This window comes from Hydra vulgaris, chromosome 14 (assembly GCF_038396675.1).
Source record: "Hydra vulgaris chromosome 14, alternate assembly HydraT2T_AEP".
Classification (NCBI taxonomy): Eukaryota; Metazoa; Cnidaria; class Hydrozoa; order Anthoathecata; family Hydridae; genus Hydra; species Hydra vulgaris.
Window position 1 is genome coordinate 16,180,410 of NC_088933.1, and position 23,890 is coordinate 16,204,299.

A 23,890-nucleotide genomic window follows, 5' to 3' on the forward strand; every position below is an offset into this window, starting at 1 on the left:
GCTATCAAGAAAAAGTTTTGGCAAAAATCATTAAAACACTGTCTTATTAATTGTGTCCGCTTTGTAAGACAACACCTATTGATATAAGTTACAATAAAAAATACATAAATAAATTATTTAACACTGAGAAAGTGTTTTTTTGAGCAATATGTTTCGTAAAGCAGATCCACATTATGCTGGATCTGCTTTACGAAATATCTCATTCATTTTTTTTATCAAGTATTCACAATTGTTGGAAGAAGGATTGAGTGAAGAAATGACCTAGCTAAGCTTTTTTTTTTTTAAATTTGTCGAACTTGAAAAAACAAATAATTACAATAAATAAATTATGAACTCATATTAAACCAATATTATATACTTTTTACATATAAATATTCAGGTAGGCAGTTGTATGTCATAGTAAAGCAAAGATAGATGGATTTTTGCCTCAGCATTACCAAATGTGTGTGTGTATATATATATATATATATATATATATATATATATATATATATATATATATATATATATATATATATATATATACAGTGGGCGACCCCTCCTTCCTTTAAAAGAACCATAGGCCCCCCTCAGGATCAAGATCAGAATCAGGGAAGCAAATTGAAGAAAGCGTATTCAAAAAGAACTGATGCTCGAGGAAAAAAACTAGATGAATAAAAGTTTTTCGAGCTCTTAGGAATAGTCACAGAACAAGGGTGAGACTTAAATGAATAACAAATAACACAAGAATTTTAGAAGATGGCATAAGAGACGCTAACTCTTTAGAGCAATACCTGTTATAGTATTTGTAGAAAAGAGAAAGAGAAACAACATTACAATGATGTGATAATGGTTGGATGTTGGCTGCAAGAGCAGGTTCAACTATGTTTACAATGCATTTTTGCACCTTGTCTAAAAAAGAAAGGGCATCATTAGAAGATCCGCCCTAAATATGGCAACAGTATTCCATACAAGGACGGATTTGAGATATAAAAAAATAGAATCCGGATTAAAATAGTGTAAAGCACGATAAAGAGATGCAACCTTAGCAAATGCTAATTTTGCAACAGATTTGATATATGGTTTCCAAGAAAGATCGGATGTAAGAGTTAATCCTAGAAAATTAAAGGTAGATGACTCAAATGCCCACTTCAAGCGATCAGAGAGTGTTGGCTTCTTATCAAGACAAGAATAAATGGTAGTATCATCAGCAAACAATGCCACCTTAGATGTGAGAATATCTGGAATATTGTTAATGTAAATTAAAAAGAGTATAGGGCCAATGATAGAACCTTGAGGAGCCCCTGAAGCAACAGGATATAAAGAAGAGTGCTGTCCATCAAGGACAACTTTTATACTGCGATTGAAAAGAAAGGATTCAATAATCTTAAAGTTGTTACCTGATATACCGTAAGAAGAAAGATTATGGAGAAGACCAGCATGCCAAACTTTATCAAAAGCTTTAGAAATGCCAAGAGTGATGGCTTTAACCACTTCACTTCTATCTAATGTACCATAAAACCTATTGGTTATTACAGTTAGCAAATCAGATGTGGAAAGAGAAGATCAAAATCCCTGTTGATGATCAGAAAGTAAGTTATTAGATTCAAGATGAGAGATTAAGTATTTGTTAATTAAACACTTAAAACCCTTGCTTATGGTAGGAAAAAGATGGCTCTCCAGAACTTTTGAAAATAGAGATAACGGATGCCGCTTTCAAGCATGGCAGAAAACAAGACTCCGTTAAGCATTTGTTAAATAGTTTTGAAAGTATAGACAAAAGCTCTGTAGAACACTTCTGTAAGAAAAAAACAGGTATGTTTTCTGGACTACAAGCTGTAGAAAAGTATATGCAGGAAATCACTTTAGATACAGAAGCTGGGGTGATAAGAATGTCAAGCAAGGGATCAACCAGTTTGTTGGCTATTTTGTAACCTGAGAATAACAGGCTTTGGCATCGGACATTTTTACAATGGCTTCTAGCAATAGTAAACAGACATAATCTTAATTATAAGAATTGCTTTGCTGATAGATATGGAAGTGATGGTTTTGATTGGAAATCGCAGCAGCACAATGTGAGGTAAACCAAAGAGAAGAGTGAGGCTTGACTTGGAATTGTCAAGAGGGAATAAAAGATCTCATGACCACCTAGAGAGTCACTGACACTAAGCTATTTAGTGTAATGAGCATTAAAGTTACCAACAACAACGATATTGGGTGATGGATAAAGAGAAAGGGCTTGGTCAATGATCAGAAGTAACATCAAAGAGAGTGCAGTCTTGAGATGAAGGAGAGCGATAGAGAACAAAGAGAAAGGTGATAGGTGAAGTGGTGCTAAACAAAAGCATATAAAAGAATAGTCGGAATAATAGTATGAATGTAAATGCTCAGGCTAAGCATGTGACTATTGGAGTCTTTACGAATTAAAGAAAGATAACTATTCACATTAAGATCACAAGATGAGGCAGCCGAACTCTAATTAGTCTCAAAAAGTGCAAGAGATAAGACTCAACAGAAGTAAAGTTACTTCGAAGACCACGAATATTAGTGAATGGTAGGTTTAGAGAACTTGGAATATGATGCTGGTTTTTTGTGTTTTATAGTTTTTGGTACTTTAGTCATTTTAAAATTTGTTAAAGATCTTGACTCAAAGCTTAAATAGCACTCAGTACACTATTTAACAGCCCAAGCAATTGCCTCATTACTATTAATAAACCCTAAGCCGTAATAAAGGGCTCCAAATGTGGTCTCGACAATGCACACTAAAAATATGAACAAGGACACCATCCATGCGCAACAAGGTACTGTTGGTAATATGATATTTTACAGCTGTTGATGGAATCAGCCTCTCTGAGAGCTACCACAGAGTTCAGGAAACTTGACTACCAGCCAGCCTCAGAACCATAAAACTGAGTTTTAGAGCTGTACCCTCATTAGGAGATAATAGAATGAGTTGCCTTGTCATAAAAACAGAGACACAAGCAAAACCCATGCATTGAGTCAAGAAGATCCAGCATTCAACATCCTAAACTGGAAACAATGTATTAAAAATACATCTGCGCCAGCCTAATAGATAAAGAAGAGGTGCAAGGCTGGTTAACAGATAGAACCTGTTTACTCTTTAAGTCTTTGCCTAGGAGGTCTTCCACAAGACAGTAGCCAGATGCGTTTAACATCTGTCCAAGATGAGTATTTCTATTGAGACACTATCTCTAGCCTTTACTTAACTAAGAGCACCAAGGCAGGGGGTGTTTTAAGTCGGAGTTGGCTTCTCCTAATTTTTGCCTAAAACAGCATATCCTAAAAGGCACCAGGACATGAAGCAGGTTGTACTAGGTTACATGTTACCTGGACCACATGAACAACAAGGTTGTTACCTGGGTTACACGTTACCTGGATAACATGTTACCAGGGTTACATGTACTGGGTTACAGGTTACATGTTATATGTTTGACGCAAATGTTACATTTTTTATTTGTTTCATTGATGTGGAGTTTGATGATCATTAAATATACATCATAAATAAAAATCAAAACTTTTCGTTACCCCCTCCCTTGGCCTCTCAAATATTAAAATTGTGGATACAGCTCTGTATATATATATATATATATATATATATATATATATATATATATATATATATATATATATATATATATATTTATATATATATATATATTTATATATATATATATATATATTTATATATATATATTTATGTATATATTTATATATATATATATTTATATATATATTTATATATATATATATGTATTTATATATATATATATATATATTTATATATATATATATATATATTATATATATATATATATATATATATATATATATATATATTTATATATATATATATATATATTTATATATATATATATATATATATATATATATATATTTATATATATATATATATATATTTATATATATATATATTTATATATATACATATATATATATATATATATATATATATTTATATATATATATATTTATATATATATATATTTATATATATATATATATATTTATGTATATATATATTTATATATGTATATTTATATTTATATTAATATATATATATATATATATATATATATATATATATATATATATATATATATATATATATATATTATATATATATATATATATATATATATATATATATATATATGTATATATATATATATATATATGAGTGGACTTGCAAAACCTGATAATTCACTTTTTTGTCATTTCGAGATAATTGGCAAAAACTGTTTACAGTTTATAATAAACACTATTGTATGCATATTTTAACCACTGAATTTGTGATAGAATTATTGGATTCTGCATGTCCTGAATTATTTTCCTGATACAAAATTACAAGAGCTATCCAGTGGTGTGCGCAAGTCACATTTTTTGAAAAAGTGAATTATCAGGTTTTGCAAGTCCATTCCTCATATGCTATTGAGGAAATCATACTGAATGGATAAGATTAGGCAAGGGTAAATGTACATATTATAACAAACAGTTTAGAAGAAAAAAAAGCTATATTTTAGATAAACTTTTAGTCATTGCATTTTTCATTTTCTAAACTGTTAAAGTATATTATAGTTACATATAAAACTTACTTTAGGATATTCTAATAAAAAAACAGTCTCCAAATTTGACAAAATATTGCTATTGTTTCCGGCTACAGTCTAAATAAATTTTAAATTTGTTTGGAACTAAATATTTTCAAAACATAAACATTTATTAAAACAATTTTGATAACTTTAATGCTCATTAACAATTATTATTAATAATACTATTATTACTTTTAATGATTAAAAGATAACTATTTAATTAAAAAATTATGAGAAAAATATAGACTAAATAAAACAAGATATATGTTAAATTATATATATATATATATATACATAATAAATATATAAGAAATAAAGTATTATATAATCAAACTCATAAATTAATGATATAATCAAACTCATACATAATGATATAGTCAAAAAAGGTTTAAACTTAAAAAATAAATAAGCAATAAAATACAATTGTGTAAAAAAGAAAATAGCCCATTTGTATCTGGGTTTTTTGTTGTTGTTGTTGATGTTTCAAAATGAACACATAAGGGCTGCAAGCAACTAGTGCAAAAAAGCAGTTGACACTTTAAAAAATCGTATGAGTCAGGAAACCATGAAGATAGGCGAGAACTCAAAGAATTGATGTTTAAGTAATAATTAATAAATAAAACTTTTTTAAGCAAAAGGGGACAGTTACAGATTCAACTCGACTTGGATGAGTCACACAAGATTGAGTTTTAGTTAAACAAAAAAATTCACTTGAGCAACAACCATGGCAGTATTTGTAGAAAATAGAAAGTGAAAGTGAGAGTGAACTTTATCACAATAACACAGTGACTCATATTTGGCAGTTAGAGCTTCAACTATATTTTTAAACCATGTCTAAAAAAAAGGACACAAAACCAGTCCAAACATGACAACAGTATTCCATAATAAAGAGTGGCAACATATTAGATGGTAACTTAGCAATCAGCCCTCGGAATAAAGAAAAATGAGGTTAGCAATATCAGTGTGTCCACTCAAAATTTTAAAAAACTTTAACACCTATTCCAGGATTTTGGTCCTAAAACCCATATCTTTTTCTAGCATTAGTATTAAAAAAGCACTTAAATTCCAGCACTAATGATATTTCCAAAGTGATACAAAAATTGTTTTAAAGACAACCACTGTACTTTAAAATATAAAAGTATGTAATCTAAAACTAAATACTACATAAATTTGTGTTCTACAACTTAATCCAAAAAAACTGTAATAAATTGAGAAAGCATTAACACTATAAATACTATACTCAACACCATTAAGAATTATATATACATTCAAAAAAAAAGGAAGGCACAATCCATTTAAATCATTTTTTATCTTAGTTAAATTTAATAAATTGCAAAATTTCTCAACAAATCACAAAATAAGAAACCTTTAAAGGAGAAACAACATAAGATAATAATAACAATGAGATATACTGAAATAAACAAATATTTTAATAATATCCTTGAAATGAGTCAATAAGTCTTGGTGTGTTGTATGACCTAAGAAACTTGATCCAAAATAACAGACACGACTTCTATTAACATCCCAGAATCTAATATAAGTATCCATTTCAAAAGTTTGAGTAACCTTGTTTAAACTCTCATCAAAAGAATAGACATAGATGTCAGAGAGTTTTAAAGTTTCTCACAAAACTGATTTAAAATAAGGAGCTAAAATATGAATTAACTCGTATGAAGTTTTGCTTCAACTCATCTGAAATTGTGATGCTATGGCTCTGTTCGGGAACATAGCTGTAAAAACATGACTCAAGTCATCATCTGAATGTAGAGAAAATCCACTATCCACATTTTATGCTGCCAAATAATTTCAGCCTTAGTAACATCTAGCTTTTTGACACATAAGTCCAATGTCTTTTGTTTTTCTATAACTTACTAAAATCAGAAAAGACAGATGTTAAAGAACTTTTCTCTTTTGATTTTGCAAAGAATCCTTTCACTTATCTAAATTCTATATTGTGTTTTGTTCCTTTTGCGTGATCTGTCAAGGCAGAGCGCTTTAGTATCATCTTTAAGATCATTCTTTAGCCAATCTTTAAAGCTATCATCGCTCAACCAGTCATCTTTAAACCGTCTTTGATGCTTAACTTTTCTTAACTAATTCCATATTCATACTAACTAAAACAACAACACTAATCTAAACTAAAAATATAAAACTTTAAAAGGACTAAATATTGTTAGTAAGATTTAAAATAACCTTAGAAAAACAATAACTAAACACAAATTAAGCTATATAAATTAAACTCCAAATATATTTAGAAAAAGATATACTTAAAACAAACAGAAACATCCAGAACTCTAAATATATTTAGAAAAAGATATGCTTAAAACAAACAGAAACATCCAGAACTCTGAATATATTTGAAAAAAGAAAACCACTAAATAAATAATCAGAAAATATTTTTATCCTATAAAACATAAAAGCTAACGCTGACTAAAAAACAAAATAATAATAATAAACTTAATAACTTTTAAAATACTCAACAGACAAAAACAAACCTTAATAATTGATACAGCTGGCAAATCCTTTACGTTACCTTTATCTTTGAGTTTTCTCCAACTGTATAAATAAAGTTTTCTAAAAACAAACTTAAAAAATGTAATATCATACAAGAAAAAATAATATGAAATAACTAAATTTAATTTTAAAAATTAATTACAAATTTTTTATAACACATAATCAAGTAATAAACACTACTGAAAATAAATATTCAAATGGTTGTACTTTTTAATATAAATAATATTCAAATGGTTGTACTTTTTAATATAAGATATCAAAGTTTTGCTTATTATTTTGAGAAAAACTGAAAATAAAATCTACCTGAAATATTAACTTATTAACATTTTAGGTATTTATACAATCATTGATGGTCCATTTTTCATACAGTTTTGGCCTCTTTAGCATTTTTAATATATTTATAATTTTTATCAAAACATTTTAATCAAAAATTTTTTATGTTAATTAAATTATCTAATAGTGTAAAAATCTAAATTTTATGTTAATTAAATTATCTAATAGTGTAAAAATTAACATTAAAAAATAATTAAAATAAAGCATTTTTTTTTTTAATTTTATGTCATTCGAATAACTATGGACAGCAGTGTAAATAACAGTTTTAAAAAAAATAATTGTGAAATCTATGAAATTAACCATAAAATCAAATTAGATTTGAAACAAAAAAAAAAGATATGAAAATCTGATTGCAAATTAATCTTGTAGAACTTTCTTTTTGTTGGGTTATTCCGTACACACATGATTCTTCTATGTTATCCCACCAACTACTTGCAAACTGGATTATCTATTAAGTTTTTACATTCAATTTCATAATAATCTTATAACAAATTTTATAATATATTTCTAAACATCTCATAATAAATTTTTATATTTTTTAATTAGAAAAATTTCACAAATTTCAAGAATTAGTATATATACAAAAAAATTTAAGAAACATGTTTTTATTTAAGAACTTTAATTGTATAATAACTGTTTATTTATACTTTTTTGAAATTTTTGTTGTTGTCACAACTTCTCTCAACCCTTTACTTTCAAAACGTGAGCTTTTAGGAACAAGGCTGCGTGAGGTTTACCTTCAAGACATGAGCTTTTAGGAAAAAAGACTGCGTGCAGTTTAACTTCAAATCATGAGCTTTTAGGAACAAGACTGTGCACAGTTTACCCTCAAAACACGAGCTTTTAGGAACAAGACAGTGCGCACTTTATCTTTAAAAGTAAATTTAAATTATTAATTTTTAAATCATATTTAATTATATGTCTTTTAATTAAAAAGTATAAATATATATAAAACAATCAGTTTCTTTAACAAAAAAATTCACTGTTGCGGTACTCATTTTCTGAATAAACTTCAAATAAGCAATATTAAAAGATAATTTAAATATTCTAAAATAAAAAAGTTTTTGCTTAACGTGAAACTGCTAAACGCGTATGCAAATCACCACTTTGTACGCAAAATGCAAGCTGCATAATACTTCTTAACAAGGCTTGTTTTACTTTTTTTTTAATCTGAATGTCTAAATTTAATTTACTAACGCCAATGTTGTTCAATGTCTCTCTAAATTCAGTTATTTTAGAGTTAAGGGATTAATCACCCCTTAACTTTAAAATAACTAAAAGTATTACATTAAAATTAATTAAAACAAAAATAAATAGATAAATACCAAACTAAATGAACAGAAAATGAACCTTAATAGCTCTAACAAATATCTTGGAATCAAAATAAAATCTAATTTCTCAATTGTATAGCATCTTCAAGAATTGAAAAGCATTAAAATTAGGCAGATCAAACAGAATGTTGGCAAACTCATAAATATGTCAATAATTAAACTTTGTTTAATGAATATCAGGCCATTCTTCACTCTTATCTAAAATATTTTTCTTAAGTTTGAGAACATTCTAAGCAGCATGTTTTTTTGATGTTGTAAAAAATAATTTTTTTAAATTTAAATATCCTTAATTATTATTATGTAACCTTATCTAATAATATTACTTATTTATCATATTTTTTTTATTTGTTTAGAACCAAAATTACAATACCTACCTTTTATATTCACAAACTATATAGTAATAGTAGGCAAATCACAATTGTAACCTAAAATCTGCTAGCAATTTCAAGTTATCTGCACCAGCACATTGTATTTTCCATTAAAAATTATGTATCTATACTATGTTAAAGCATAAAAATACAGAGCAATCTCCATTACCAATTAAAATCTCATTAACCATTTTCAAAACTTGAAACTCTTACTATTAGAACTTTCAGAAAAATTTAAATGGTTGTAAATCTTATATTTATTTTTAAATGTTTGTAAATCTTATATTTATTTTTAAATGTTTGTAAATCTTATATTTATTTTTAAACTTATTATACTATACTTATACTTCTATTTTAAAAAATAATTTTCTGTTTTATATTATTTATTATTAACTTTGATATGATACCTATAAGTAACTTACTTTTATAAATATCAATGGCACAAAAAATTTTCATAATATATATTACATGATTAGATTTTGCTAAAGACAATTGTCACATATTCAATGTCTTTATAAATGACTTGTTTAAAAAATTCCAGTTTATGTGACATGGTATCAGTTGCTGAATATTAAAACATGTCATCCATGGAAACAAAGAAGTAAATGAAAACTTTCTCTAAAATCTTTTTTTTTTTTTTTTTTTGCACAACGTATGAAGTGTAAAAAATTAAACAAAATGATGTATTTACGTGGTATAGAAGAACAAAATATTGTAAAGTTTTGTGAACTTTTTAAAAATGTTTACTTATAATTTTTTTAAAGAAATAATATTAAAGTTTGCAAAAAAGGGTTTACAACATTGTTTTTTTTTAACTTTTCTGTGTTAGCAGTATGTTTATTATTAGAATTGCAGGTTTTTAATAATTTTTTAAATTATTATTTGCAAAGTTAATTTTTTTTTCAAACATCTCCTAGCTGATATTACATATATATTTTTAAAGTCATAAGATTATTGTATAATTTATTTTAAATGGCAGTTTGTTATATATAAAAATTATTTGTGTGTGCTATTTAGAGTAGAAAAAAATTATATAGGAAAGATCACAGTCTTCGAGATTCGTTTAAGATTTTTTGTTACTACTTTTAATTAAAAGTGAAGTTTAAATGGATAATATTAGGCTAGAAGCTGATATTAGTTCAGAAAATGGAATACTAATAGGCAAGTTAATTGTCGCAGTAATGAAAGAGCAAGATGAAATTAATAATCGACAAAATGCTACTCGGCAAGCAACAAATAATTCGAACCCAAATGAGGAGAGCTTGGTTAGGCGAGTTAAAAATAATCGTCCCAGAAATGAAAGAGATTAGGTGAGATGAAATTACCAGTCAACAAAACGCTAGATATTCTGCTAGATACGAAAGAATGCATTGTATAGCAAGAAGTAATATTATTCCAGATTATAATTATTTAGGAGAAATGAATTATATTTGTTAGCATTGTGGTGCTAAAAAATTTCATGATGAAACACATATTTTATGTTGCCATAATGAAAAGATAGTTTTGTCTCAACCTTCACCATTTCCACAAGATTTATTTAAAGGAAATAATGCAGATCGAAATGACAATCTGAACTTTTTTTAATATATTAGAAATTATAATGCTTGTCTTTCTTTTGCTTCATTTAAAGCTAATGTAGTTCAACCCATGAATCATGGGCCGCCAAATCAAGATTTTCCGCCAACATATTGTCAACTATACATCTATGATCCATTTTAAGCAGTAAACAACGTGGTAATGATCTTTGCTTAAATGATTTAATGTTTCGATTGCAAACTATTATTAGTGAAAAGCTGGCTGAAGTGGAAAATAAAGAAATTCATCGAGCTACTATAGAAGGTTGCTCAGTGTCAGTTGTAAAAATGTCTTTACTTGAAGGGCAAGATAGACGTTACTATAATCTCTTAGTTAATGTGATTAACTTTTTTCAAAGTGATGAATTTTCAAGAATGATGCCAGGACTAAAATAAAAAATATCTCATTTATGCTATTAGGTGGAATAAAAGTAATAAAGATTTCATGGCATTGATCATTTTTTTTCTTGAAAATGTAGAATGTATGTTGCATCGATGTAACCAATGCCCTGGTATTGAAGCATTAAAATGTTTTTTAGTGCAGGAGTTTATGGACCATGAGCTTGAAGAAGATGTAGCATTCAATCAATGGCAGAGTACCAATCGTACAACACTACTATTATGCAGAGCTGTCCCGAATGGGGGATGTAGGGATGTTCAACCCCCCCTCCCAAAGTTGTTATATAAGCATGTAAGTTGGCACATTGAACAAGTTTTGAACTATAGTTGGCAAATTGCAAATATTGAGGATGGTCCTGCAAGGATGTATCATCATTTTATTCCAATTGCTTTAAACACTATAAGTATTTATACCAGGTAAAAACTTCTTTTTGACCAATGAGTGTTGAAATGACGAGTGTTGGGTGCTCAGTTCTGAAGTTATATGCCTAATTTCTACAACCCACAACAATATCAGGTCAACATATCTTCTTTAGATTTGAGGTACAATTTTATTTACCTATTTTGCATTTAGAATTTGTCTTTCTATTTTTCTTTTTTTTTAATCTTTGGATGGAAGGCTGGGAAGGAGAGGGTTTAAATAAATCCCACTGTCCACCTTATTATGTCAATGTCTATATTAGTCTTACTACTAAGCTATACTAAGTAATACCATAAGATATTGGTTGTTAAAATTTTTTAAAAAACATTTCAATATCTTTGGTTTTAAATTTATGATTTTTAAAATCATGAAAAGATCTCAGTTTTGAGTGCTTACTTTGAAATAAGAGGTAAATATTTATCAATTTGAAACAATGAAAATAAATTGTTTCTCAAACTTAAACTAAAAGAAATTGAATTTTAATAATTTTTATTATTAATTCATTTTATGTATAAAAAAATAAATAAATAAATAAAATATAGAGAGAATGGGGGAGGGTTGGTTAGAGGCCCCTGACCCTCCCTTGGCCCAAGACTATAAATGTCCTAAACTAGTCAATAAATATCACTAATTGATGTTTTATTTGAATAAACGCTTTAAAAAATATTTCGATAGCTTTTGTTACAAAATTTAAATTTTTCTAAAAAGACTTAATTTGCATATAAAAACTTTAATTTGCATTTAAAGTTTTTAAATGCAAATTTTGATCAAATAATTAGAGAGACAATTGATGAATCTAATTTTTTTCAATAGACCTAAGATAAAATGATATACAATTAAACTTTTTACTCGAGATTTTGGGTCACAGTTTTCATTTTACCTCCAAAAGTCATGAATTTACAAGTCAATAATTTTGGATGAAGTTGGATAAATGAGGCGTTTCCTGAGACAATTGAGTCTTGAGGGTGCTATTTTTGGATTCCTCAAGTAAAAATCAATTGGTGTACCAGACTTTAGGAAATTTTCCCAAGCCATTATGAAGATACTATATGTCAAAGTTGCTTTGTAGTTGCTTCAGATAATCACTAAAATGCTGAGTCAGCATTATTTCAACTGACAATATCTCTGGAACCCATGTGTATTTATTACTAAAATTTTCTCAGTTATTACTTTTTTAATATGGACTGCCAGTGAGGTAAAAATGAACAAATTCTGAGACGTAAGGGTATCAAAAATGTTTTTTTTTGGATGATTTCATATATATTTTTTTTGTTTACTCTTGTTTGTTAATTCACCTTCCCAAGGCCCAGAAGGTCACTACAGATGAGGAGGCTACTTAATTGTGGTTCTCTCAACTCTATAACTCCGAAACACGAACCTTGACGAACAAGTTGCTGCGTGGAGAAACAAGTTAAGAGTGGTACTACCAGGGACGTGGTGGGGATCAAACTCAGAACCTCTCGCTTATGAAGCGAGCACTCTACCACTACACCACTACTGCATGGAATTATATATAAAGAATTATATATATGGAATAATAATCATATGGAATTGCCCTTTATATAAACAACTATTTGAGTCTGAACTTCATACACAAAACCAATGACATGCTCATTATCTTCTGACTTGAAGGAATACGATTTTTCTTTAAGCTGTTCATTTTTGTTTAATAAATAGAGGGCAAGGCGGTGTAACATGCATTGTCTTTGGCACTAAAGGTAACTTTGGATTTCATCTTGAAATGCAAATGTGTAGTTTACTGCAAAAATTTGAAGACAATACAGTAATCTTTTGCCAAATTTTCCTTTTGTTGCCTTAGGTATTTTGCTTGACATTTTGCAATATAGGAATGAGCTGTTAGCTTGTTTATTGTCTCTGTTTTCTTTTTAATTCAAAAAGTTTTAAATTATACAATGTAAAGTTCTGTTAAAATCATTATTTCAGATAGACAAGTGTTTTTAATCCGTATACTTGCAAATCAAAAATCTTTAAGGGGTAAACAGATTCTATCTGTTGACCAGCCTCGCACCCCTTCTTCATCTATTAGGCTGGCGCAGATGTATTTTTAATACATTGTTTCCAGTTTAGGATGTTGAATGCTGGATCTTCTTGACTCAATGCATGTGTTTGCTTGTGTCACTGTTTTTATGACAAGGCAACTCATTCTATTATCTCCTTATGAGGGTACAGCTCTAAAACTCAGTTTTATGGTTCTGAGGCCGGCTGGTAGTCAGGTTTCCCGAACTCTGTGGTAGCTCTCAGAGAGGCTGATTCCATCAACAGCTGAAAAATATCAAAGTATTAACAGTGCCATGTTGCGCATGGATGGTGTCCCTGTTTGTACTTTTGGTGTGCATTGCGGAGGCCACATTTGGAGCCCTTTGTTACGGCTTAGGGTTTATTAGTAGTAATGAGGCAATTGCTTGGGCTGTTAAACGGTGTTCTGAGTACTATCTATGCTTTGAGTCAAGTTCTTCAATCTAATTTAAAAATGAATAAAGTACCAAAAACTATTAAACACAAAAAACCATCATCATCACCAAGTTATCTAAACCTATCATTCACTAATATTCGTGGTCCTCGAAGTAACTTTTCTTCTGTTGAGTCTTATCTCTTGCAAAGTTCACCAGACCTACTTGCTCTTTGTGAGACTAATTTGAGTTCGGCTGTCTCATCTTGTGATCTTAGTGTTGATGGTTATCTTCCTCTGATTCGTAAAGACTCCAATAGTCACATGCTTGGCCTGGGCATTTACATTTGTAAGAATTCACCCATTTGTCGTGAAACTAGATTTGAATCCACTGACTATTCTTTCATGTGCTTTCGTTTAGCACCACTTCACTCTATTGCCTTTCTCTTTGTTCTATATCGCTCTCCTTCATCTCAAGACTGCACTCTTTTTGATGTTATTTCTGATCATATTGACCAAGCCCTCTCTCTTTATCCATCAGCTAATATAGCTGTTGTCGGTGACTTTAATGCTCACCACTCTGAATGGCTTGGCTCTAGTGTTAGTGATTCGGCAGGCATTAAAGCCCACAACTTTAGCCTTTCTCAATCCCTAACTCAAATAGTCAACTTTCCAACTCGCTTTCCTGACAACCCGAATCATTTACCTTCTCTACTCGACTTATGTCTTGTTTCTGATCCTAGTCAGTGCTCAGTTTCTCCACATTCACCCTTAGGTGCTTCTGATCACAGTTTGATCTCTTTAAAACTAATATCTCATTCTTCTTCATCACCTGAATACCCCTATTATCAAACCTCTTACAACTACAGTAAAGCTGACTGGGATTCTTTCCGTGATTTTCTTCGTGATGGCCCTTGGGTAGAAATCTTTCAACTTCCTGTCGACAAATGTGCTTCTTACATAACTTCGTGGATTCAGGCTGGCATGGAATCTTTTATTCCCTCTCGACAATTCCAGGTCAAGCCTCACTCTCCTCCATGGTTTTCCTCACACTGTGCTGCTTCAATTGCCAATCGAAACCATTACTTCCATTTTTATCAGCAAAACAATACTCCAGAAAACAAAAGTCTGTTTATTACTGCTAGAAACAACTGTTAAAAGGTTTTGTCTAACGCCAAAACCCGCTATTCTCAGGTCATGAAATCTCGTATCTCATCTTAAAAATTAGGCTCTCGTGACTTCTGGAGAATCTTTAATAATATCAATAACAAGGGGAAATCTATAATTCCACCTCTCCTGTATGGTTCAGACTTTGTCACCTCACCTAAAGACAAAGCCGAACTGTTTGCTAAAAACTTTTCATCAATATCATCTCTTGATTCCACTAATTGCGTTCTACCTGATATTGCCAACAAACAGGTTGATCCATTGCTTGACATTCATATCACTTCAGCATCTGTATCTAAAGTGATTTCCTGCCTAGACTCTTCTACAGCTTGTGGCCCGGACAACATACCTGTTATTGTCTTGCAGAAGTGTTCTCCGGAGCTGTCGTCTATACTCTCAAAACTATTCAACAAGTGCTTATCAGAGTCTTGTTTTCCAGCCTGCTGGAAAGCCGCATCTGTTATCCCTATCTACAACACTCTTCTTCTTATTTTGTAACTTCAGGGGTTCCTCAAGGTTCTATCCTTGGCCCTATACTCTTTTTAATTTACATTAACGATCTTCCAGATATTCTCACATCTAAGGTGGCATTGTTTGCTGATGATACTACCATTTATTCTTGTCGTGATAAGAAACCAACACCCTCTGATTGCTTGGAGGGGGCATTTGAGCTTGAAAAGGAGCTCACTTCTGCTACAGCATGGGGCTCACAGTGGCTGATGAACTTTAATTCAGATAAAACTCAATTTTTTTCAGCCAATCGTTATCGCAATAATTTAGACCTTCCTATATTTATGAACGGTGATGTGCTCGATGAGTCACTTACTCTTCATCTTCTAGGATTAACTCTTACTTCCAATCTTTCTTGGAAACCATATATCAAATCAGTTGCAAAATTAGCATCTGCTAAGGTTGCATCTCTTTATCGAGCTCGCCACTTTCTTACTCTGGATTCTATTCTCTATCTCTAAAAATCTCAAATCCGGCCTTGTATGGAATACTGTTGCCATATCTGGGGCGGATCTTCTAATGATGCCCTTTTTCTTTTAGACAAGGTGCAAAAACGCATTGTAAATATAGTTGGACCTGCTCTTGCAGCCAACCTTCAACCATTATCACATCGTCGTAATGTTGCTTCTCTTTCTCTTTTCTACAAATACTATAATGGGCACTGCTCTAAAGAGCTAGCGTCTCTTGTGCCATCTACTAAAATTCATTCCCGTGTTACTCGTCATTCAATTAAGTGTCATCCTTTTTCTGTGACTGTTCCTAAGTGCTCCAAAAGCGCTTATTCGTCTAGTTTTTTTCCTCGAACATCAGTGCTTTGGAATTCTCTTCCTTCATCTTGCTTTCCTGATTCATATAATTTGCAATCTTTTAAATCGTCCGTCAATCGTTATCTTGCTCTACAATCTTCATCTTTTCTCTTACAGTAACTTCCAACTTTAATTAGTGGCTGCTTGCAGCCTTGTTGGAATCGAAGATGTTTAAAAAAAAAAAAAAAAATCTTATAAACATATGTACTTTCTTAAAACATTTTAAGTAAGATCATTGAATTCAGAATGATCGATAACCGAATGATCATATTTCAGGATCTTCTTGGAGCCAGAGGCTAAAATTTTCAAGGAATTCTTATTTTACAAAGTACTCTCAACTGTATAAAAATCAGCAAAACCTGAGATATAGGGTGACATTTTTAAAAATTTCTAAGATATTTTAATTAAAAAGCAAAATAACAAATGCTTCTAGGAGCCAAACTATTAGAGACAAAACATTAGAGACAAAAAATCAAATTGAGATATAAATAAATTGCATTTATATAGCTAAATTTATTGTCTTGGCTTATAGAAAATTTTAAAAGCAGTGAGTTCAATATATTAAACTACCAATTAATTATTTTTAACTATAGAATGTAGCATTGTTATATTACGATAATTGGGTAATGAATCAATTTAACTATATTTAAGTTTACTTGGTGAAAAAACCATTAAAATTTTATTTAAAAAAGACCAAAACAAATCAAATATACAACATAATATATTATTAAAAAAAAAAAACAAATTAAAGAAAAAGAAATTTAAAAATTAAAAAAAAACAAAAAAAAAGAAAAGCGGAAACAAAAAAGTTATAAATATCTTCACTGATAGAAGACATTTACAACCTTTTGGTTGCTGTTTTTTCTTCGGTGTTTCCTAACACCCCGGTATGGATGAGCCCTCCATTTGAAGGAGGGCTCATCCATACCGCCATTACTATACCACTTATTGTAGGTTAAGTAAAAACATTAATACATTGAATTTGGTAAATTGGTTCTGGGTATATATCATACGTTTCATTAGATTGATATGATAAATGAAATTGACAATATTGAGCAAGATGGTATGGCAACATTTATGCACCCTCATGGTCCTTTTAACAAACTCTTTTAACCGTCTAGAGCAAATAAATATTGGGTTCCAATCATCAACATAATTTGTACCATAAATGCACCTATAACAATAATTGGACATACCATTAATGTATCTAAGCAAATCTTAACACAATCTCGACACTTAATATTTTTGTATTTTATTTTGTAAATAATTAAATATAACAGAACAAGTACAAACCAAAAAAAATTTTAAAAACAATGTTTTTAAAGTTATCTTTACTTTATTAATTTATTAAAATGCAAATAAAAAAAAAATTATTTTAAGAAAATAAGTGAGGCATAGCCCCAGTGCCCCGGGCCATGGACCCTCTGATCTTCTGCACTGGAAACACAATTGTAACACATGCTCATCAGGACTACAAAAATGCCTAAATTTTTAGAGCTCCAGTTTGTATGGAAGGTATGGAAAAAATCTATCACAAGACTCTACTACAAAAAAATGGGGCACTTGCCCCAGTCTTCCTCCCCCTCCCAATGTTTTGTGGCCCTGAAAACAATTTTAACATGCCCATTCAATGACACTACAAAAATGCCAAAATTTTCAGAGCTCTAGCTAGTCTGGAAGGTAGGGAAAAATCAATTACAATATTCCGCTACAAAAAAGTGGGAAACGCTCCTCATTATCCATATATAGAAATCCATTAACTTGCAAATCAAAATCTTTACATTTTTGAAAGATCAATGAATACAGAATGATGTGTAATATATATTTTTTTGATATCATTGAGGCCACATGGGTTTCTTAGGCATTAAAAATAGGTATATAAAAAATTGACTAAATTTATTTAAATTGATAATTACAGATACTTAATAATGATTTTTTACACTTTCAATCATTTCACTTGATTCGTCACCCCCAAAATTAGTCAGCTACAAATTTTTAAGTAAAAAAATCAAATATTTTGAAAGTTACACAACTTGAAACCTCTTAATGGCACCACCTAGCATTCAAAAAGATATTATTAAAGGTACTTTAGTTAACATGGAATGCATTAGATTTGTTGATTCAGTAAAAAGTTAAGATGTAATACTTGACAACGAATCATCTTTAAAAACACAAAGAATTGTTAAAAACTGCTACAACTATAATGAGCAAAATATCCAAAATAAAACAATTCTTATCACACAAAGTTTTGTGCACCATAGTATGTTAACTAATATTTGCACAGCTAGATTATTGCAACTTTACTCTGGAATTGAAAAGACACTAAAAAAAACTGCAGTCTGTTCAAAAATGTGAAGCAAGACTAGTATTTAAAACTAGAATAGAAACCATGTAAGCGACCAGAAATTTAACAATTTTGAATTGGCTGAAAAATAGAGTAAGAATCTATTTCAAGGTCCTATTAATAATGCACAAATCTATTATTCTGGAAGAACCAACATTATGCAATTTAATTCACTACTCAATGTCAGAAAGAAAACTAAAATTAAAGGAAACAAAATACAGTAATTGTTATAATAATCGAAAAAAAAACTATTTATAAGAAAAAAATAAAATCTTATTTAATGGTGAATGGTAAACCATTCTACCTGAAAACTCTTGAGTATTAAAAATTTTACTTATATAATTTGTTGCATAGCTTAGTATGTGTTTTGCCACCTTTGTATTTATTAGGCTGGTTGCAACCGGGTGGGCTGCAATGGCATTTGCCCTTGCAATAATTTTTCAAATAAATAATTTTGAAGAAATTGACTGAAAAAATGACTAAAAGAAAAAAAAAAGGTGCTTAAACTATTTCGGGGTAGTACTGCCCCCAAATATAATTTTTGTTCCTACGGCCCTGTTTATTTAAATAAAGGTGGCAATTTTGAGGAGACAAGAGGGGCTTGGCCAGTATCTGCTAAAAGTAAAACGGTCATATTTCAGGATCTTCTTGGAGCCAGAGGCTAAAAATTTCAAAGAATTCTTATTTTACTAAGCACTCTCAACTGTATAAAAATCAGCAAAATCTGAGATATATGGTGACATGACCAGGGTCATTTAACATGGAATTACCCCATTTCTTCTTTAAAATAATTTAACAATAGACTTTAGCAAAAACTTTCGATAAATGACAATCAATTATACTTCTAAAAAGCTTTTGATTAAGAGTAATCACATTTGTTGCATTCAATTTATTTGTTTATTTATCTTTTATTCAATTTAAAAAAAAAGTTAAAACAAATAAAAAAAAAATTAAAACAAATCTTTGATTTAACTTTTTTTTAATTTAAATTCTTTTATATTCGTATTTATATATACTTTTGGATATATTATACTGTTATATAGTGTAATATATGTCTTGTAATTTAACAAATTTACGTTGTTTTTGTATTTTTATTATTGAAATTTTTATTTTAAAGGGCTTTGCGATAAGACCAAATTTGTAACATTTTTCTTTTATTGGTAAAATATATAAATTATATAAATTAACTAAAATGTAAAATATTCACTAAATATAAAGAATAAAATCTTTTTTTGATTAAAAAGTTTTATTGTGTATTATTTTAGTAGTGTTTTAAGGAAATAAAGATTTTAGAAAGCCCTCTTTGTGTTCCATCCCTCTCCAATGAAGGTGATTTTTAAGATATAGTGGGTTTTTGACAAAGTTAGTTGGCTAGTCGGGTATTTCAATAAGATTCAGACGGGTGAATTTTAGTTTAGAAGACCTTTTTTTTTAAAGAATCAGTAGGTACTTTCTAAGGAATCACCCCCCCCCCCTTTCCTCCATTTTATTCTAGAATTGCCTCTGATTGCATATAAAATTTCAAAAAAATAGGAAGATTTTTATGTATAAACTTGCATTTTAAATTATCTTTATAAAAAATACATCAGGCCTTGTTTTAAAGCGTTATGCAAAGAGCTTTAAAACAACTTGAGTGATTTTACGTACGCAGTAAGAGATTTTGGTTAAGCTACTTTTTATCATTTTTTAACTTTTAAATTATGCTATAAGCTTTCAAATTATTCTATAAGATAAAAAAAGTAATTAATCTTTAAAAAAATTACATTAACTTTTGAATGACGTTTATGTAAAAACATTTGTTACAAAAATTTGAATGACAATTATGCTAGATATAAGCGCTATTAACTAATGAAAAAAACTCAAATAAAATTAAAATTTTATTTTTATTTTGTTTTTATTTTATTGTAATGATTGATTTTTGGCTTGAAAAACATTAATAATTTAAGCAATGATCATAATAATATAATTTAATTCTGATAAAAAATATATGATTTAATTTAAAACTAATTTAATAAAAATATATAATTTTATTCTGATTAAAAAAATATATAATTTAATTTAGATTTTAAAAATATATAATTTAACTTTGATTTAAAATATATATTTAAGTATATTAAAATTAAAGTTAATGCTTAGGTTTAACTTAACTGTCAAATTTATTTAAAAATACTATTAAATGTTGCTCAATATTTAAATTTTATTTGTTCTTAAAAAAAAATTAGATCATTTTGACCTGAACATTTCCTTCCTAAACATTTTTTTTTTTTTTTGTACTCAAAATTAAATTTTAAATAAACAGCTGCATCAAAAATTTGCACAAAAAGTGATTTAAACGTTTTTTTAAATCGCAGCAATTATTTTTTAATAAACAATATATACAGTGATATAATTTTAATAGATAGTGTTTGGAAAAATAATCTTTGATTTACAACAAAATCGTTAATAAAATTATAAACTTTTAATAAATAAAGCAAATAAATTAACATAATTTTTTTATTTGTTACTTGCTAGTTTTTTTAAATAAAAAATGATTAATGGTTGCAAAGCCGCAATTAGTAATTTAAAAAATAGTAATTTAAAAATTCAAAATTTTAACATATTTTAATTCATTTATGCAAATATGGAGAAAAGAAAGAAATTTGTTAATATTAAACATTTTTAAAATGTAATATTAAATTTAATTATTTAATATTAAAAAAATAAAAATAACATTCCCTTATAATAATCATAAAAAAAATGTTAAATAACATTTAACTTGTTTTGCGGTAATTAATATTATTGCAGTAATTTAAAAAAGTTAATGTCTTTAAGAAATAAAAAAATAAAAAGAAGTTTATGATGTCAAAATCACATTAGGTTATTGCATTAAGCATGTTTTATTTAAAACAAGGCCTGTGCATGTTACAAATGCACTAGCTGTGTTAGATTATAACATTTTATCTAAAAACGACATTAGAAAACACATTTGATCTGAATGTTCAGTAAAATAAAAAAATTAATTTGGTTTGTATGATAACACAGAAAAACACACATACAGAAAAACTCGCTTGGGAACTTTTAACTTTATAAATTAATTTATCAATTTATAAAGTTAAAAACGCCCAAGCAAGGTTATGGGGTGTGAGACTCAAGTCTTAAAAGCACTTTTACAAAGTGCTTTTAAGACTTGAAAAACATAGTGGCAGAATTTATAATCTCGAAATCATTAGTTCTTCATTTTTATTGCTAACTATAATTTAAATAGTTCAAATTTAGCAAAAAATTTTCTTTACTTTTTGCCTTTCATTAACCAATAACGCCTTTAAATCAAGAAAAAATTGTAAAATACTGTAAATATTCAATCAAGCCTTTTTGTATATAATTTTACAGTTTTTAGCAACTTGTAGGCCAATTTAATAGATATTTAAAAATGTCCCATCCCCTTTAAGGATGATGGGGTGCAAATTATGTTAAGCCTTTAACAAAGCTTGCTACAGCAATGAACATATATGCTTGAACATAAATGCAATGGATATAACAGCAATGGATATAACAGCAATGGATATAATAGATATAACAGGATATAATATGCAATGGATATAACAGCAATGAACATATATTCTTAGGAAATATCAGGATAAAATAGTCTTATAAAATTTTGAAACAAATTATCATAGTTGCTTCTTACAGTTATAACAAAAAAATACAGAGAAAAGTGTTTTTCAAAAGATGCCTTCTAAAATTTTTAGTATCTGCTTTACAATATTTACAGCAAAATTGTCCATAACAACTGCCTAAATCAGACATTTACCTAATTATTATTACCTAGAAAAAACCAGACATTTACCTAATTAATATTACCTAGAAAATTTTACCTATTAGTTATAGTATAACTTATCTCTTTTTGAAAATTTTCAAAATTTCCAGAAAATTTTTAACCCTAGTACTTTGACAATACTGCATTTCCTGACACACAAAGCATAATTTTGCATAAACGGCATTCTCAATTTAGTCTTTGTTGTACTTTGCACAAATTTTCTTTTTTTATTTGTTTCAGCACTATCTAGATGATGAAATTAAAATGACTTTGTGTATTTGTTATAAAACCCACACACTTATATATTAGCTCCAGTAATTATTTTTTCACTTCCTAGATAATGCAATAAAAACCATAAAATTTTTCAATATAGACACACAAAAGAATTTTTTTTTTAATGACGTCCTTTAACATACTTGAAAACCTGTAAAATCTTTTACCAGGGCTGGCTTTAAGGTTTTTGGGCCAGGCAAGGTTTTAGTCATAACTTATTTTATCTAATGGTTCATTGGCCGTGGCAAAAAAAAAAATCAGGTAAACATTGACTTCTAACTGCAAGGGGGAAAACAAAAAACTTTATTCCAATTTTTTAAACTAAATGAAACAGCACAAGAAATCTCATAAGTTATTCCTTAATTAGTAAATAAACATCTACTTATATAGACTTTTATGAAATTTTAAAGATCAACTAATGCCTTATAAATTCAAAGCTATTGCTATTTTAATAATCAACTCTTTATTTATATAAGCAAAACAATAAAAAAGTAAAATCTAAATAACTTACCCATATGTCAATGCAAGTGCATGAACTAAAAAAACAATAATCCATAATCCTATACATAACCAAGCAAGTGCTCCAACAAATGTTATATTTATATCCAGAACTTTAATATACATATCAAACTGTTGTATCTTGAATTTAACCTATCAAAATAAATAATGTATTACTAATAAGTTAAAACTAAATAAAATAAACTGTAAAACGAAAAAAATAATAGATTAGATATTTAAAAATTAACAGCTAATTTAAATGTGTGTGATATGAGTAACCATTTTACCTCTTGCAAAAATTGAAAAGCTAAAATAATTAAAAAAGTCTTTAAAAATGTATTTTAATGGTTACAATTTAAAAAAATAAAAAAACTGAAAAAAAATTGATTTCTCACAAAACTTTAAACTTTAATATAACATTCTACCCAACTTCAAAATACAAAATGTGTATATAAAATATTAAATAAATATTCTAATTTTTAAGTTATATATGAATTAAAACTTGAGTTTTTAAGATTATATTTAGATAAATTCAAACA

General features: G+C 28.4%; 1 protein-coding gene across 1 annotated transcript in view; it reads right to left on the bottom strand.

Annotated features, from left to right (window-relative positions):
• LOC101234883 (ceramide glucosyltransferase-B) overlaps positions 1 to 23,502 on the bottom strand; it is a 42,116-nt gene extending 18,614 nt beyond the window's left edge. The window contains exons 1-3 of the mRNA XM_065817081.1: positions 23,365 to 23,502; positions 7,103 to 7,181; positions 4,614 to 4,682 (exon numbers count right to left, since the gene is read on the bottom strand). Of these exons, the coding sequence (XP_065673153.1) occupies positions 4,614 to 4,682; positions 7,103 to 7,181; positions 23,365 to 23,477 (261 nt within the window). The 5' untranslated portion in view covers positions 23,478 to 23,502. The remainder of the gene's footprint in view (positions 1 to 4,613; positions 4,683 to 7,102; positions 7,182 to 23,364) is intronic.
• Between the last annotated feature and the right edge of the window lie 388 nt (positions 23,503 to 23,890).